Raw genomic sequence first — 18,017 nt, forward strand, 5'->3', positions numbered from 1 at the left:
CCGGGGCCGCCTTTGTTCGGCGCGGAGCGGAGCGGAGCCCTGCGGCGGCCGCGGCTGCTGCGCGGGGAAGCGGCGGCTTTGGGGCCGCGGATGGCCCTGCCCCGGCCTCCCCCCCGTGGGAGCGGCCTCCCCCCCACCCCGCGGGGCCGCCGAGCCGAGCCGCCGTGTCTGGATACGGGAATTACACGGTAATTTGTCGCGTTTCCCATGGCGATGACTAACGGCTCAGGGGCGCGTTCGCAGAGGCGGACAGATAACGGCGTGCGTGATTTAAGCAAGCGGGGCGCCCGGGGCCCCCTTTGCGGGAGCAGATGAGCAGCGTGCCTTTGATAAACGCTGCTTTTAACGGTAACTTTTGAGGGAGGGCGTTAGACCTTTGCTTTGCGGAAGAGGAAGCTTCCCGGTGAATTTTCTGACGGTTTTTTTTCCGTCTCGCAAAGCTGCCGGTTCCGTCGCGGTGCGTGCTGAGCGCCGCACGCCCCTACGTGCGCTCGTACCTTCCCCTCGAGTCTCCATAGCGGGAGAAGAAAATCCAGGCTAGTCGAAAGGGAGAAGGCAGCGCGCTGGGAGGAACAGCCTCGCTCCTGCAAAACATTTGAGCACATGCTGCGGCGTAAACACGTTGCTCGAGCCGCGCTTGACTGAACTGCGCCCTGCCACCGATTTGCTGAACTCTCGCAGAGATCCGCCGTGAGTTTTGCACGAATCTGGACCCGCCCATGAGCCGAAAGGGATCTCGGTGGGATCAGCCGCCTGCTGCTGCATCCATCCGCAGATCAAAGCACACCCTGGGATGATTTTGCAATGCTTTGCCAGGCTGGTTGACGTAGCAGGTATAAATTAGAGTGCAAAATGCCTGCGTTTTTTAGTAGAAAGAGGCCCCCTACGATGAAAGCGTGCATTTATACAACAGAATCTGTTTGCCCTGCAAGATGTGTTTATATCCGGCAATAGCAGGGAGGGACGTCAGTCCGTGATGTCTCTTCCAGTGCCGCTTTCTTCAGGCTGGTGAAGGAGAAGCCGAGGGCTTTTAACATCTGTCTTCTCCCGCTAAGGCAGAAAGCCCTAGCTGCGTTCTAAAAATGTGCTTATGGGTCATTAAAAATACTACGCTATTTTGAAAGGGAACAAACTTTGTCCTAGTTACTCTCTGGTTAAGTTGGGCCCGAAAGCGGCTAACTGCTTAGTGCAGCCCTTCTCCTTTGTTCCCTAAAAATGATGCGCTCGTTTAAAGATCATAAAGCAAATTAGGGTGAGTGATGGTATGGAGCCCAGACGAAATGGCCTACAGTCAGCTCTCAAAGGCAGGTTACGGGGACGTACGTATATCCCCGGGAGCTCTGCGCGGGGTGTGTAATGCATCGGGCGGAGGATTTAGCCCTGGGCAGAAGGTCAGCATAAGGCTGTGCATCATTTAAGGCTCACTTAACGAACATGCTAAGCGGTGCAGAGGCCTCACGGCTGCTCTTAGTTGCTGGATGAGTGGCTGGAGGAGCTGCATGGCGAAAAATCCCATACCCTCTCCTTGGACAAGTAAGGGAGCCTGGATTTACCTAAATTACGGCTTGTTAGTCTGAATCCTAGGTGGTCCAGCGGAGTCCAGCAAGCTCGCTGAAGCCTTGTAGTGGTGTTTTCCTGAAATTCTGTGTGCTTGCAGTTGCGTATGTTCAGCGGCCCGGCCCCCCCCGTTGCCGTAAAGCCGGCCGGGATCTCTGTTCCGGGTCACTCATTCGAAACGCACGGGCTGGAATGAGCTGGGTGAGGTGTCTCGTGTTCCCCGTCACGGCACGTGTCGGAACCAGAATGACCCGCTCGTCAGGACTGCCGCTTTCCGAGCTGTCAAAGGGACGGCAGAGCTTGCTCTTCTTGGCCGGGGTTTTCAAACTGCGCTGGAGATTTTCGAGAGCTCTAAAAGGGGCCTGATGGTCAGGAAGGGCTTTGGGAAGGAGGGATTCCTCCTCAAAACCGGCCAGACCGAGGTCAGCAGTGCCATGCTTCCCAAATGCACAGCCATGGGTTAAAACTGGGCAGGAAAGGATGGTTTCTGTAGCTTTTTTTTTTCTTTTGGAGTAATAGTGTCAACGTCCTTTCTGTTTGTCATTTTCTGACCTTTTCCAGTGGATTTTCAGATTCCACTGACGCGCGTTCCTGCGTGACGCCGAAGCCTGGAAACCTCCTTAAAAATGAAAGCTGAGACTTTTCAGACAGGCCCCAGATGGGGCCTTTTCACAAAAAGCCATGAATCAGAAGATTCACAATAAAACTGTAAAACTTGTAAACGGAAAAAAACAAATGAAATGCCGGGACTAGCCAGAAGAGACCAGACAGCATCGCAGGCTGGAGACCCACATCCCTGGACCTGGCGTTTGGTCTTCGTGCCTTTGGTTTTGAGGCAGTAGCGTGGTATAACGAGTTTGAGCAGACCCGTATGATTAATTAAAGATGAGCAGGGGCAAGATCAGCCTTTCCCCTTTCGGGGCGAGACCCGAGATCCCCTGAGCCTGTCTAGCAGCGGTGAAGTAGTGCCCTCTTCTCGCTTCGTGCCGTGCCCACGCTGCAGGAGCTCCAGGGCTCTCTGTCGCCGTGATGGGTGAAGGGCAAGTGGCACGTGGAGGCCGTGGCCTCTCGTTGCGCTCTCTTTGCTAAGGCCACCAGTGAGGAGCAGCACCCGTACCCGCTGTTCAGTACCTCGGTGGTGTTCTTGGTCACCGGGCCTTATTTCAACCCTTCTGCACCATCGGTGGGGACCTTCTCTAGCTGGGAAGTGAATCAGGCATGGGTGACATCGTGCTCTGGAAGTGGATCCAGTGGATCACCTCCAAAAGCCACCTCAGCCTAGACCCCAGCTCCTTTGACGGTGGTGGTCATCATCGGTTTCATAAACTGCACCGAGCTGCCCCGAGACCTTCCAGGAGGTGCTTGCTCCTGTGAGGGAGGCACCGTCCCAAACGGGTGCCGTCGCGGAGGTTTCTCCTGCGCTCGCGCAGACTGAGTTTTCGCCTGCAGAAGCGCCGGATCGTTCGGCCAGCGCGCCACGCACGTGGGCTTTGCTATCAGCCGAAGAAGGGCTGAGCGTTACAGCAATAAAGCAGTTGAACAGGAATTTCCCGCATGGAGCAGGGGCTCCGGAGAAGGCACTGAGCCCTGTCAAGCCAGTCAAGCATATTTAAAGTGCTCTGTATACACAAACATTTTCTCTAAACGGTGGCACGGCTTTTCCCACCCTCTCCTAGGATTTCATAGCACGTTTACCGAGGTTTGTTTTCAGGCGATTGTAACAAGAGAAGGGTTAAAACCGGATTTGGCTCAGGAATGACTAAATCAAAGCCTGGGGGTGGAGGGAGGTTGGTTGCTGACGGAGCGGATTGAGGGCCGGGCGGAAAACGTGTGCTGGGCATGAAGGACTCGTTTTGGCGAGGCGGCCGTTTGGGACGGGTGCAGCCATCACGTCACTCCTGGTTCTGGCTAGGCTGGAATGCAGTTAAGTGAACAGTCCCGGAATTTGTGTCTGAAAAATAGATGATATCCTTTTGGTGGCCTTCTCTTAGGGTGGTCTTTTGATCACCGTAGGTGGGCATAGGATTCCCTCAGCGAAGTGACAACCTTGCCTTTGAAACCACCGATCCCAGCACATAAACTGGCATGGCGCAGCCGCATAACTGTTGAACGTGACCTAAAACTTCCTCAAGACCGTCTAGAAGGACGGGTATTGGATCTGCTTGCTTCCCAAGGTGGTTGCATGCCCGCATCTCCAAAACGTGCTCATGATGAACTCGGCCCTGGGAATTTCCCACCGATAGGTGTTGCTGTTGGGTCAGAGCCAGCTAAAGCTCCGTAGCTTCGTGTGAGTGGTGGTGGGTGTAGGTGTTAAGAGGTTGCGTGTTGGATTTTGGCATTTGAGCTGTTGCAACAGACGGGTTCGGTGGCCGGTAATCATCTTGTTTCTATCAGCACTCTTTCCTCCAGGAAGGTCCCAAACCACTCGCGTTATCGGCGTAGCCGTTCCTTGTTGCGTCTGCCAAAGGGAAGAGGAGCTGAGCTGGCCACGCTCGGGTTAAGGCTGCTGTGCTGCCAGCTGCATGACTCAGGGCTGGCGGGAAGAAGGTGCACGCTCCGTCTTGCCGCGGCTCCAAAGAAAGCAAAGGACGAGCAGCAGGGCAGGCAGCGCTCCCGCTCCGCTCAGCTCCCTGCTGCGGGCGTCCCGGGCTGCCGGGACCAGGCGGACGCTGCCGTGCGGCTGCCCTGCAAGCGTCTGCCCCGACTTTGGAGAAGGAGAACTTCTTCCCCATCTCGTTTGTGCCTCCTGATGGGAAGCACCTTCCCTAGAGAGGGGTGCTGCCGTTGGGAGCTGCACGGCGCCGGGTTTCTAGGGAATGGGCAGAGACGGTCCGTGGATGGAGATGCTCATCAGGAGCTGGCCGGAGCCTGCCTTGCGCCTCGGGTCACACGTTTCCCTTCTGCGGCTGCCGTGTTTTTAAATGCAGCTCCAGAGGCTTCCTGACCCGCCGGCGAGGAGCCCGCGGGGGGCTTGGTGCAGGCAGGACCATGCACCATCCTTCCCCTGGCCTCCCGCCCGCTCCTCCGTGCAGGATCAATGCCTCTAATAGCTCTAATAATAATAATAATAATAATAACTCTAATATCGCTGATAACAGCATTCCCTCAGCCCGGGCTGTGCTCCGGCGCCGTGCTTTCTCTCTCCTTTTCCTCGGGAGCGTACTGCGATACGTTTGTAGTGTAAATGCCTGGGGGCAAGCGGTGTCGGAGAGGATCCGCGCTGCTCTCGCCGCCGGCAAAGCGATCCCTCGAGGCGGATGCCGTGCCTGCTCCGCGGCGCGACCCGGCCAGCACAGAAACGCCCGATTCCAGAGGAACAACAGCGATTGAAAGGTTCCCGTCACACCTCTGTTTCCTCTCCTCGCTAGCTGCTCTTTTTCCATGCAGGGATCATGAAATGTATTTATCGTGCAAACTCATTTCGGGAAAAAGCTGACTTTAGGCCTCGGGAAGGCGGCCGGCGTTTCCGTGACCCGTTCTCCCAAGCAGGTACAACCTTCTCGAAAACGGACGACTGGTCTTTAGGCCAGAAAGACCAATCACGCTAAGTGATTTGCAGTAATTTGCAGTAATTTGCAGCCTTTCTTTTCCCTGCGCTGGGAAGTTTGGAGACCACTCAAGGAAAATCACGGGAGCCGGCCTGCTCTTCCCAAGCGCCAGGGCTGCGGTCTCTGCGGAGGGCTGCTCCTAAAACGCGTCTTCGCCCCGTATTGCAGCAGGTGCACGGTGCAGCCCAAACTGCCCAGAGCAGTTAGAGGCTGCAATCATCTCAGCTCCGTGGCCCGGGTCGGTGATGGACATCCGGCACGCTGGGTCTCCGCGTCCCGTCCCGCGGCTCCTGTCCCATCATCGCCCTTTCCTGTCCATCCGCTGGTTCCCCATGGGGAGGCGATGCCCGGAGGCGGACGTGCCGTTGCAGGGCCACCTGAAGGCTGCGTCGCTGCAGCCCAGACAACGTTCACCTCTGTGCCCAGGAGGACAAGGTCCTGCACAAAGGCCCTGACAGGTGGTGTCCAGAGGAGAGCCCTGAGAGCGCTCAGATGCCTGGAAGACATGGCCAGCAAGGGGGACCGAGGGGCTTGGAGTCCAGCTAAGGGAGGTGTTACACCAGTCTTCATGGACGTAAGGACATGAAGGCCCAAAGGGAATAATCTCTTCTCCCCATCAGCTCTTGTAGGACGAAAAGCAATGGGTGCTTTTTATCAAGGGAGGTTCCAGTAGGGAACAGGTTGCTCAAGCGGCGTGGAGTCTCCATCAAGGTGTCTGAGCACAGGTGGGACAGACTTTGGCTGTGATGGTGCTGTTGTGGGGTGGACGTATGCGTTAACTGACCTGGTACGATCCTGTCCAGCCCTGCTGCCTGTGACCCTGCGCTTTGCAGAAGAAGAAAGCAAAGAGCTCTTGCTTTACTTTTTTAAGCAGGTGGCTTTGCGGAGAAGGCCTACGAGTGGAGCTCGGAGGAGGAGGAGTCGGTGAGGAAGGCAGGGCCGGTGCAAGTCCTCATCGTCAAAGACGACCACTCCTTTGAGCTGGATGAAGCCGCACTGAACCGCATCCTCCTCTCGGAGGCCATCAGAGATAAGGAGGTCGTGGCTGTGTCTGTTGCCGGAGCTTTTCGGAAAGGAAAGTCGTTCCTGATGGACTTCATGCTGCGGTACATGTACAATAAGGTATGGCTGCAGCTTGCAGGTGGTTCATCCCACGGGTATGGTGCTGCTGCCCGTTGCTCCTCGAGCCACCCGGCGGTGCGCTGCGGAGGACACGGGCTCGGTGCTCTGCGGGTGCTGCAGCCAGTCTTTCACCCTGGGGTCTCCCAAGCCCTCCGTGGCAGAGCTGCTCATTGGGGAAGCCTCCGAAGGCTTGGGCTGGGTGGTGGGGCGGCGGGGAACGGGCAATTTCCCTGCTGCGACGAAGCTGGCAGAGCTGGTTCTTATGCCAAGCGTGAAGGCTGGGGCAAAGCGTTGCGGAGCGGAGCTCTTTTCCTATGGAGTAAGGAGAGCAGCCCATCTGCAGCCCCGTGCACCGGTGGGTCTCCAGCGGGCCTGTGCCTTCCTGGAGTTCGGAGCTCTGGAGACGTTCACCTCTGCTGCCCTGCAGCTGGGGCGCAGGCGGCACGGAAGAAAGGTGCAAAGCCAAAACTCTGGGAAATCCAGCAGCTCCTTCCGTTCCCGTCTGCAGGAAACGGTGGACTGGGTTGGAGATTACAACGAGCCGCTGACCGGTTTCTCCTGGAGGGGAGGCTCTGAGCGCGAGACGACTGGCATTCAGATATGGAGCGAGGTTTTCCTGGTGGACAAGCCCGACGGTACGAAGGTGCGTGCTTCTCTGCCGCGCGCTTTTCAGCTGCTTGTCCGTCGGCGGGCAGCTCGTGTCCTGCTCCGGTTTCTGCTAGGCTGCCCTGCTTCGCCTGGGTGGCTCGAATGACTGTGCAAATTTAGAGGAGGTCTTTGAGCCCATATTCCTAATTTAGCATGGGTGGGTTTAGTGCACGGAGTGAGCCGACATCCACGTGTCCCCACATGTCCCTGATGTGCTCTCTAGGTGTCCCTCTAGGTCTGGGCATCCCAGAGTTGATTTCTCTGCTATTGCCAGGGATCTCGAGTCCGAGGTCCTTGCAAACTACCTCCTAGAGCAGCAGCTGTAAAATGGAGCATCTGCGTTCAGGATGCTCAAATACGAGAGCTGGGTTTTGGGCAACACTGCAAATGCATCTTGTAGCCGGGGTGTTTGCGCTCATCTGCTCTGTAACGCAGAGCTCGGCGCGAAAGCAACGCTGAATTATTCATCGCGTGGTTTCTAACACCGGTCGAACGTGGTTCAGGTTAAGGACATGCGAGAGCTGCCACATTTGGCTCTGCGACGCGGAGCTAGCGCAGCCTCCGGAAGAGACCCAGCGGCGCGGGCGGGAAGCGCTTGCGGAAGGAGGCCGTTCCCTCCTCCGGGCCGTGCCGTGGTCGCCTTGCTGCTCGCCGGAGCCGGTGCGCTGCCGGCACGCGGGGATGCCCTTGGCCTGGCTCCTCCGCCGGCTCCAAGTCCGAGGCGGGAGCAGCGAGGCTCCGGCAGGGAAACACGGCTGACCGTCACCCTCGCTCCTCCTGGTGTCCGGGGGCGATTCCGCTCGGATGCGGACGCTCTCCTGGGGCGCGGAGCGCTGACTCGGGGCTCTCCCCTCGCAGGTCGCCGTGTTGCTGATGGACACGCAGGGGACCTTCGACAGCCAGTCCACCCTGCGGGATTCGGCCACCGTGTTTGCCCTTAGCACCATGATCAGCTCGATACAGGCAAGGAGGAGGAGGAGATCTCCGGGGCTCGCTTCCCCGACGGCGATGGTTGCGCGCCAGCAGCCGGCCCGGGCCGGTGGTGGGAGAGACGAGGACGACGCGCTCAGGAGCGCAGGATTCCCGCGCGGCCCCATCGTTACGGGGATGGGGCTCGTCTCCCCCTTGCGCCCCAAGAGCAGGGCCGGCAGCAGAGGGACCTGGGGGAGGGAGCAGCGCGCGGGCTGGGGAACCGAGGACACGCGTGTCTCGCTGCTGCTGGAGAAACCTCCGGGCTGGAGGGGTTTGCGCGCCCCAGGTTGCTGCCGCGGAGCCCCGTAGGGCCTCCCTTTCTTGGGGCCGGGCCTTTCTGAGCACGCCGCAATGTCTGTTTTTAAACGCAGGTTTATAACTTGTCCCAGAACGTGCAGGAAGATGATCTGCAGCACTTGCAGGTAAGCGTCCCGGTCCCTGCTGCTCTGCACCGCCGGGGCGCCTGGGTCAGCGCCCTGCGCTTCGCCTCGCGGGCTCCGTCGCTCTGCAGAGGCACGTTTGCCCCAAAAAGGCCTCTTGAGTGTCCCAGCTCTCGTTCTGGCCTGGAGGTTATTGCTCAAAATTAACGGGCAGGAAAAATGCTACTGCTCCAGGACGGGTGTCCCCGAGGGGTGACACAGCCCTGACCGGCGGGTGCAAGCAGCTAACGGGATTTTGGTGGTCGTCACGACCTGCCCATCTTCTGATGTTACCTCTGCCCGTAGTTTTCTGCTGTATTTAGTCGCTCAGTTGGTTGGTTGGTTGGTTAGGGGTTTTATTTTTCAGTTGCTTAAGAAAAAGGAAAGAAGAGCAAAAGTCTGCCTGGAAAAATCGGTGCTTGAGGAGTTCTGCGCTGTTCTGGCAGGACAATTTTTTCGCGGTAACGCCTTTTTAACATTTAACTCGACCGTTAGCAGTGCAACTTCGATCCTTCCGTCGGAATTTTAAGCCGTTAGCGTTTAACACGTTGACCCATTTTTAGGCGTCTGTGAAATACATTATCGTGCCTTCGCTCAAAAATTGCAGCCCGGAGGAACGGGAGAGCCTTCAACCCTTGCCGGGCGGCTGATCCTGCAGCGGTTGCACCCTGGGGCTTTGCCGGCTTTTTTCTGAGCTCGTTTCTGCCGCTTCCTGGAGCGTTTGGAGAGAGCTGGGCTGCAGCGACCCCCCGTAGCGCGCGAAGTCGCGGGTTGGTGCGACAGCACCAGCAGGCAGCTGGTTTGAGCCGTTCGGCCCAGATTTGGCAGCCCAAAGCTCCAGGCGGAGATCTTTCACGTAGGGGCTCAGAGCGGCGATCGCAGCGGCTCCGCGCGCCTCCCGAAGCGCGGACGGAAACCACGCAGCCGGCCTTGGCCGCGGCCGCGGCCCCGCGAGACGCCGAAGCGCCCATCGGTCTTTGCTTCTCTCTCGTTGCAGCTCTTCACCGAGTACGGCCGGCTGGCCATGGAGGAGACGTGCCTCAAGCCTTTCCAGGTGAGCAGGAGGCGGCGGCGGCTCCCCAGCTCGGCCCCGAGCCCGTCGGCTTCGCCGCGAGGCGTCAGTGCCGGCGGCGGGACGGGAGGGAGAAGGGGATGCCCAAGCGAAGGGAAGGCTCCGGCTTTCCCGAGCTTCCTGCCGGGCAGCTCGGCCGAGGCCGAGGGGGGAATCTTGTGACCTTCCCGAAGCGAGAGGACCGAGGAGAAGTTTTTACTGGGGTACAGAAAAAGCTGGACATGGACTAAATATGTCTGTTCCTTATGTAAAAGCTATCAGGATAAGGTGGCCAAATATTACAGTGAAAGTGGAGCACTTTCTTCTCCGTCAGTAAGGAGGAGGCTGTAAGGAGAAACCTTTAAATATGCTTAAGTCGTTAGGACGGATTAACAGGCGCTGATTTTACCAAAGACCCTAATTAACGACAATTCACTTAGTGTCGTGGGCAGTAAGTCCCCCCAAACAATCCCGTTAGCAATTCTTTAAAGACCACAAGTTTGGTCGATGAAGGTAACCGTCACCGTGATATTTTGCCTCCTGCGAGCCTTAGCTCCAAAAGATGCTGGTTTTAAAAAAAAGGGAACAACGTACCGAGTCAGCCTAGTAAATGGATTAAAAACTCATTAACTGATAGATGAGAGAAAACCCTGAGCTAATTTTGGCAGGGAACCATCGTCCTTCGGAAGCGTTTCCTTGGGACGCCTCCCAGGGTCTCTTTGATTCGTTGTGATCGCAATCCAGATCGCTAATGACCTGGATCATTACTGGTCCGGAAGAAGATGCCAAAAGCCAGGCGGTAGGGTTTGGTGGAACGGTCGGCGGCGCTGCGATGGGGCCGCTTGTGGCAGGCACCTTCCTCCAAAGCACCTTYGGACGCGGCCAAGCGTCCATTGCAGACGTACCGGGAACGAGGGGTCTGGGAAACAGGCCGGGCAAACGCCCGTCTTCTTGTTTTATCCGAGGGGACATCAAATGCCGAGTCGATCCCCATCCGCAAGCGCTTTCCCATCTTGGAGGAGGCGGCAGGGTGCAGCTCGGCGGCTGCAGCCGAGGCTGGACGAGTTGAGGGGTAGCGAGGGGTCGGAGCAGCTCGGCTGGAGATGCCGGGGCTTTTCTGGGAGCTGCAGTCCTTCAAGCAAGGCGCCTGCAGCTYGGGGGCCGCTTGAGCTGCTTGGGTGAGGTCCTCGTCCTGCAGATGGTCATAATAATCCCTCCTGACCTTAAAACACGGTTTGGAAACCGGCTCCCAGAGGAAAACGCTGCCGAGCAGGGAGCGGACTGGATGTGTCGCTACTGAGGCAGCTGAACTGATGTTGCTGGAGGGAAAATAATATTCGGCGGCGCTGGGGCAGTGGTCGGGAGCAGCTTTGCTTGAGGGGGAAAAAAAAAAGGAAAAAATAGCTCTGGAGGCGAATGGTAAAGCGGATTGCGCATGGGGAGCTGCTCGTGCGCGCGGGGGAGCCCGCGCTCGCCCCGCGGCTGGGACGCTGGAGACCTGCTTTCTCCCGACAACGGTTTTTGCAAAGATTAGAAGTTGACTGTGCTGGTATTATTATTATTTTTTGAACGGAAACTTTGGATGCCTCGATAAAGATGACAAAAGCCAGCGATTTGTTATTCGCCCCCGCTGCTCCACATATGCTTTCCATTAAAAGCCTGTCTGGAAAGCTGCCCGGTGAAGGAGGCTTAAAAAATGAGCCTGTAAAATTCCCCTAGGATGGAGCCGCATGTGGCTGGAATTAGGGAGCTCGTTGCCGTTCGTCCCGGGTAGCAAAAATCCCTGGTTTTGCAGCTTAGATTATTGTCTCCCGCGGCCCGTTCCCGTGGGCCCTCTGGAGCCCCAGCTTTTGCGAGCCGGCTTCGGACCCGCTCGCGGATTCGATCCTGTTGCGTTTCTCCCTTCCAGTCTCTCATATTCCTCGTTCGCGACTGGAGCTTCCCCTAYGAGTTCTCCTACGGCTCGGACGGCGGCGCCAGGTTCCTGGAGAAGCGGCTGAAGGTGCGTCCACGCCGCTCCGGGTGCTGCTCCGGGTGCYGCTCCCGGGCTCGGCGGCATCCCGCGCCGTGGCCGCTCGCCCGTCCGGCACCTTAAAAATCTCGGGATTTCTTGGTGCACCGAGAGCCCGGTGGGCGGGCGGCTGACGCGGGCGCCGTCTCGCGCAGGTCTCGGGCAACCAGCACGAGGAGCTGCAGAACGTGAGGAAGCACATCCACTCCTGCTTCACCAACATCTCCTGCTTCCTCCTGCCCCACCCCGGCCTCAAAGTGGCCACCAACCCCAACTTCGACGGCAAGCTGAAAGGTACCACGGCCCCGGGCGGGTGGGAAGCTGCAGCCGCCGTTCGCCGCGGAGCGGGGACGCGCTTCGCATCCCGGCCGGAGCTCGTTGCTCCCGTCGCGCGTGGGCCGCGGGCGACGGCGTTGGCTTTCTTTCCAGAAATAGACGACGAGTTCATCAAGAACCTGAAGGTTTTGATCCCCTGGCTGCTTAGTCCCGAGAGCCTGGACGTCAAGGAGATCAACGGGAACCACATCACCTGCCGAGGCCTCGTGGAGTATTTCAAGGTATCGGCTGCCTGCTCGGCTCAGCTCGGCTCAGCTCGGCTCGGCTGCGGCCCCTTTGCCCTTCCGCTGGAGATGCAGGGAGGAGCTGGCGGAGACGTTCCCGGGGTAGCTGAGCCCCCCGAGGCTTGGCGTATTAACGCGTCCCAGTAGTGCAAGGCAGGCGCGAGCGCTGGCCGCGGCCGGCGTGACCTCGCGTCTCTGCGCTGTTTTGCAGGCCTACATAAAGATCTACCAAGGCGAGGAGCTGCCGCACCCCAAATCCATGCTGCAGGTACGTGCAACCGGCGCTGCCGCCGATCTCCGACTAAGCAGCCGAGCCGCCGCCGCTCCCGTGGGGCTGAGCCTCTCCTCCGGTTTCTTGCCGTTTCCCCCAGCTGGAGCCAGAGGTTTCATGGCTCGGGCTTGGAGGGTAGGAGGCCTCTCTCCTTCGGGCAGCGCCTGGGCGTGCGGATACGGGAGGATCTGCCTTGGCGTTGGTCAGAGGCGGGGGGAGAGCACAGCTGCGCGAGGCAGATGCTGAATTTCATGGGTGCCATCCCCGTGCGTCCCGGCAGCTGGCAGCCGGCCACTCCGGGTGGTTGCGTTTCCGCGGCTCGACCTCACGCTCCGTCTGCCCTTCTTGCAGGCCACCGCCGAAGCCAACAATTTAGCAGCAGTCGCCACCGCCAAAGACACCTACAGCAGGCGCATGGAGGAGGTGGGTGGCGCTGAGCACGCCGTCCCGCCATGCCCTCGGGGACACCTCAAAAACGGCGCCTGGAGCTCAGGGCTGAGGGCAAGAGGAGAGGGGCCGGGTGCCAAAGGCACCGGCGCGCAATCCCGGAGGTCTTCCTATGGGACGGAGCGGTCCGTGGCCACGCGGGGACCTTGCAGAACCCTCCTGGCCATGGGCTGGAGTGACCGGGCTGCACTTTCCCTGCAGGTCTGTGGTGGGGACAAGCCCTTCCTGGCACCGAGCGACCTCCAGAGCAAACACCTGGAGCTGAAGGAGGAGGCGGTGAAGCTCTTCCGCGGGGTGAAGAAGATGGGCGGGGAGGAGTTCAGCCGCCGCTACCTCCAGCAGCTGGAGAACGAGATAGACGAGCTCTACATCCAGTACATCAAGCACAACGACAGCAAGAACATCTTCCACGCCGCCCGCACCCCCGCCACGCTCTTCGTGGTCATCTTCATCACTTACGTGATAGCTGGCGTCACCGGCTTCATTGGCTTGGACATCATAGCCAGTCTGTGCAACATGATCATGGGCTTGACACTTATCACACTGTGCACCTGGGCCTATATCAGATACTCTGGGGAGTACAGAGAACTGGGCGCAGTAATAGACCAAGTGGCCGCGGCGTTGTGGGACCAGGTAGGATAAAGAGCTTTTGTTTAAAAAAAAAAAAAAATCCAGAAAGGAAAAAACCCACCCCACCTCATTCCTAAGCCTAGGTGTTTCCCAGGGCTTCTCCCTGCCTTGTGGTGGCTTCTCCACCCGTGCCCCATCCGCTGCCCTTCCCAAGGCCTCCGAGGTGCTGGAGAAGGTGCAAAGGGGTGGCGAGAGCACGGCAGGGGAAGCCTTTTCGGATCAGCTTTGGAGGGGGCCATGGAGGGGGAGAAGTCCCGCGGGTTTGGGGCAGGTCTGCCCTGTGCTCGCAGTGCGAGACGGGTCCCGGGGCACCACGAAGCAGCAGGGCTGGAGCTCCAGTGACCGGTCGCCTTGTCGGACACTAAATGCTGACCTAAGCCTAGGTGTTTCCCGGGGCTTCTCCCTGCCTTGTGGTGGCTTTTCCGCCTGTGCCCCGTCTGCTGCCCTTTCCAAGGCCTCCGAGGCACCGAAGAAGGTGTAAAGGGGTGGCAAGGGCAGGGGAAGCCTTTTTTTTTTCCCTTCTCCATCAAAAAAATGCTCATTTGTGGAATCCCAGACTCGCAGGAAGGGGCCAGCTTCCACTAGGATCTCACCAGGGAAGTGGTCTCAAACCCGCTTTATTTCTTATTTTTTGTCCTTTTTGTCCAAATGAAAGACCTGGATCTCTCCCCGCCTCGGAGCAGGGGGTTCGGGCTCTCCCCTGGCCCGTGGGAGCTCGGCTTTGGCGCTGGGCCTGGCTTTCCCAGTTAGGACCACAGCTGGGCCGGGTGGGCTGAGGGGGGGTCTCCCCCCACCCCTTTAGGTTTTTTACCTTTTTCCTGCGGTCGGGGGCTGCGCTGGCTCGCGGTCTGCTTTGCCTTGGGGGGGGGGGGGGAAAGGCTGTTCCCCATGGCCATGAGCCTCGCCTGCTCCGTCATTGCTTTTTTTGGGTGCAAACGGGTGCGTTTGCCTACCGGCCGTTTCCGTGAACATGCRGTTTTGGGTGGAAAAACGAAGCTTTGACCGTTGGCTGTCTTCCTCCGTCAGCAAGCCGGTGCCGGGCAGGGCGAAGCCCCCCACCGCGCGCTTGCCTGGGGGGTCCCAGCTGGGCAGGGGCGTCCCGTGGSCAAGCCACCTGTGTGGTGGCCCCCTTGCCTGGGGGTGCCATGCCGGAGCCCCCCCCCCGTTTGCCCACGGTGGTGCAGGAGCCGGGGGGGGGGGGGGTTGCCCTGGGGCGAGAAGGGGACGCAGCAGGCGGCCACGGCCCCCCTGCAGCCCGGCCAGCTGGGGGGGGAGAGGCTGGAGCTCCCTGGGGCAGGTGCTGCTTGGCGGCCGGGGCGAGCGCTGCACCCTCCCCTGGACCTGCCTGATGCAGAGATGTTTGTGTTGTGTTTTTGTGTTTTTTTTCTTTTTTTCCCCCTCTCTCCTTTTCTTTTTTCCCCCCCATGCCTCTCCTCAGGGAAGCACAAATGAGGTAAGTGACATGTGTGTGTCCCCCCCCCCCAGCATGTGACACCCCTTAGCTCCCCTGGGGTCCTCAAGGGCAAAAGAAAGAGGAAACCAACAAAACTCCCCATGCGTTTGGCTTTTTTGGGTGTTTTTTTGGTTTTGGTTTGGGGTTTTTTTTGCGCTGCTTTGGGCAAAGAGTCCAGCTGGCTGAGCAAGCCGCCGTGCGGGGCGGAGAAGGTTCAGAGTAGCCCCTTGGCGGCTCCATTTGCCCCCCCCCCCCCGGGAAATGCAGCTCAGCTTTCCAAGCCTGCTCCGAATGTGACCACACCAGGGGTTAGACAAAGCGGGAGGGAGAAGAGTACTTGCCCCTTGGCATTACTGCTCGCTTCCATTAATCCTGAGCTGCAGCCGGGCGCTTCCTCCTGGGCCAGGTGTGTAACCGGAGACAAGTGCAGCTCTTCTTGCCCCCGACGCCTGAATCTCTTAGTTTGCAGCTGACACTTGTTCCTGCCACCGAGTTGTGCAGGGATTTTCTCTTAAAAGAAATTCGGAGCGGCTCTCACTGGTCCAAAAGAACATTTTATAAATGCAGCTGAAACACCGCGTTGCGTTCCCCAGTGGCCATTGCAGAATGCCTGTTTTGGTATCTCTAGGTCTAAAAATGCCAGGAAGCGCTGAAAGTTTCTTACATAGTACCTGAAGGAGCRTTTGCAGGCATAGGAGATGTCCAGAAAGAAAGAAAAGCAGAGAAACTGCCTGAAGAATTCTGCACCAGTCCCCTCCGGTCCTATAAACACACAGACATTTGCACACCAGTCTCCATCTCGCTTTCCCATGGCCCATCTGGTATGGGGTCAGCATGGTCTTACAACCCCCCCCAGTCATCTACTCACCCTCCTTCTTGCCGGGTCGTCTTTAGGCTCACCTGCTTCTCCTGGTTATTTATTTAGCCCCCCAGCGCACCTGGGAACAACCCCCTGGCCCCAAACTCCTTTTCCTGTCAGTCGTCAGCCTTGTTCCCCCCTCGTCGTCATCCAGGTGTAGAGCACGTTCACGCGGCCTACAAAAAGCACATGGATAAAGTTGCACTGCYCCTGCTCAAGCTGACAGAATGCATTCATTACCATCAGGCATTTGACTTCTACCCTCTGCTCCTCTATAAAGACACCGCTGAGCACAGCGGCCTGTCGCAATTCTCTACAGACGCAGGGATACACTGATTTATCAGAGTAATGGTACTGTTATTTGCAAAGGACAGACTTCCCCCTCAGATAGGAAAATGCACCACAGGCACAATGGAAAATAGTAAAAATTAAAAGAAAGAAATCTGCATCCATCCGTAGAAAAATAGTCTAGAAAAAGCAGCCATGACACAGCAAAACCTCCCGTATGACATCATTTGTATCTGCTTGGTGGCGTAAAACAAAACACTAAGGATGCTGAAATATAAATTTTGCCTGTGAAACCTATAGAGAAGGCCAATCCTTAGAGATACCTTACTCCGACTCCAGAAATTTCTTGATTTAATACAATTCCACAGAGCTTTTCCCAGAGGCAAGAAGTTTTGAAAGATTAGCAAACTATTGAACTCTGCTCTTAACTTTTGGACATTTTACCTATAATCAAAAGTTAATGCACAAAAATTGCACACTGCACCTGGTTTGACCTTGCAGCCGTAACATGGAAACAAAAACATAGATGATAAGAGTCATACATAGCCTATAAGCGTCATAAGCATGCTGAACTAAGCAAGTAAGCATATTCTCTCTTTTTTAGGCGTTGTACAAACTGTACAGTGCAGCAGCAACTCACAGACATTTGTATCATCACGCCTTCCCCGCACAGAAATCAGAATCTACCGAGGGCTCAGAAAAGAAGAAAATGTAAGCCGGGAGCTCTCCTGGGGCTGCATGAACGAGGCACGTACTTACATGGATCATCACTTACATACTCCCATCGGTGTATCCTTCACAAGCTCCTGCTGCGGACCAGGGAGAGTGAAGAACGATTCACTTGGACCACGGCTCGATACGTTCATTTTACTTTGACAACACGCTCTTTGATGGGAAGACGTAGGCATGTTTATCGTTTTGTTAATATGTACATATTTGTTTTGCTGCAAATACAAAGTGCTTTTAATTTGTACTATCAAGTGTAATTCCCAGCTAATTTATGAAATCTTATTTTCACCTTTTTAATTAGCAAAATTTCATTAATGATTTCACAGTCATGTACATGAGACTGCAACAAAATACTTGCAGACAAACCCTAGCATTATTCAAAAGGCAACTTATTTTCAGATACTTGAACAAGTGTAACATGTAATCAAGGTTTTTCTTCAACTAACTTTAGCTCATATCTGCCATGAGCTACTTAGTTACATCAACATAATCAAAAAAATGTATTAACTTGCTTTATCAGGAATTGTAAGGACACTTCTGCTACAGCATATTAATGATATTGTAAGGAAAGCATACGTTTTTGTTCATAACTAATGCACAAAATATCACTTTGTACATGTATTTGAGAAAGTTTCACTGTATTTCTGTATATATTCATTATAGTGCATAGAAAGTGTGTTCAACAGTTCTATTCTTTTATCATCAAAATTATTAAAGTTTGCTTTTGGTTCCTAAGAATTCATTACAGAGTAGCAGTTATCACGAGAGTTTAGCACTTCTCATTTTTTTTTTACATTCTTTTCTTGGCATCCTTTTGCCCTTCAGAATCGGTGCTTCAATTTGTAAGCTGACATTTTGAAAATACGCTGACCACTCTACTGACCAGATGCGACCCCTCCGAGCTACTTCTGTGGCTGAGACAGTAAAGCCAGGTTTTACAAGTTTTAGGTGAAATAAAGGCTCCCGTTATTTAGGGCTGAAGAAATGCTTTTAAGGGAAGCAAAGCTAAAGGAAAGGGCTCAGGTCTACAGGCCTGTTGAAGGACAGCAATAGGCAGAAATACGTCCACTCACCTTCCTGTGAAGTCACTCTGAAGAACCGATGCGTTTCAAGATGCAGAAGTTACACTTCGGGGTTCAGCCTGCAGCCGCTTTGCACAGTTATGTCAAGTTAGGTGCTGCACGCGCAAAGAGCCAGCAGCTGGGTTTTCTGCAGAACGCTGCTAAGCGCAACGGCAACTTTCTTCTGCCTGGAACTCGTGCGCGCCCCGACAGGGGACAGCACGGACGCCGTTTCTGTGGACTCGCCTGATCTACAGGATTAAAATGCAGCTCAGCTCTGTACACTTCAGTTACACAGTTACTAAAATCAGCACACTTGAGTTCAACACCCAACTTGCACTTACATCTTCACAGAGAACCTCAGTTACTGATGTTAACTGCCTGTGCTCAC

At 56.4% G+C, this 18,017-nt stretch overlaps 1 protein-coding gene across 1 annotated transcript; it reads left to right on the plus strand.

Annotated features, from left to right (window-relative positions):
- Window positions 1–2,775: 2,775 nt before the first annotated feature.
- ATL1 (atlastin GTPase 1) lies at window positions 2,776–17,958 on the plus strand. Its single transcript, XM_026056069.1, has 14 exons — window positions 2,776–2,857; window positions 5,980–6,227; window positions 6,736–6,870; window positions 7,734–7,838; window positions 8,219–8,269; window positions 9,264–9,320; window positions 11,227–11,319; window positions 11,484–11,622; window positions 11,758–11,885; window positions 12,100–12,156; window positions 12,511–12,582; window positions 12,808–13,239; window positions 14,675–14,689; window positions 16,441–17,958. The coding sequence occupies exons 1-14, from the start codon at window positions 2,776–2,778 to the stop codon at window positions 16,549–16,551; spliced, it is 1,725 nt and encodes a 574-aa protein (XP_025911854.1). The 3' UTR covers window positions 16,552–17,958.
- The last annotated feature ends 59 nt before the right edge of the window (window positions 17,959–18,017 follow it).

Source organism: Apteryx rowi, unplaced genomic scaffold, assembly GCF_003343035.1.
Source record: "Apteryx rowi isolate R43461 unplaced genomic scaffold, aptRow1 scaffold_13, whole genome shotgun sequence".
Taxonomy (NCBI): domain Eukaryota; kingdom Metazoa; phylum Chordata; class Aves; order Apterygiformes; family Apterygidae; genus Apteryx; species Apteryx rowi.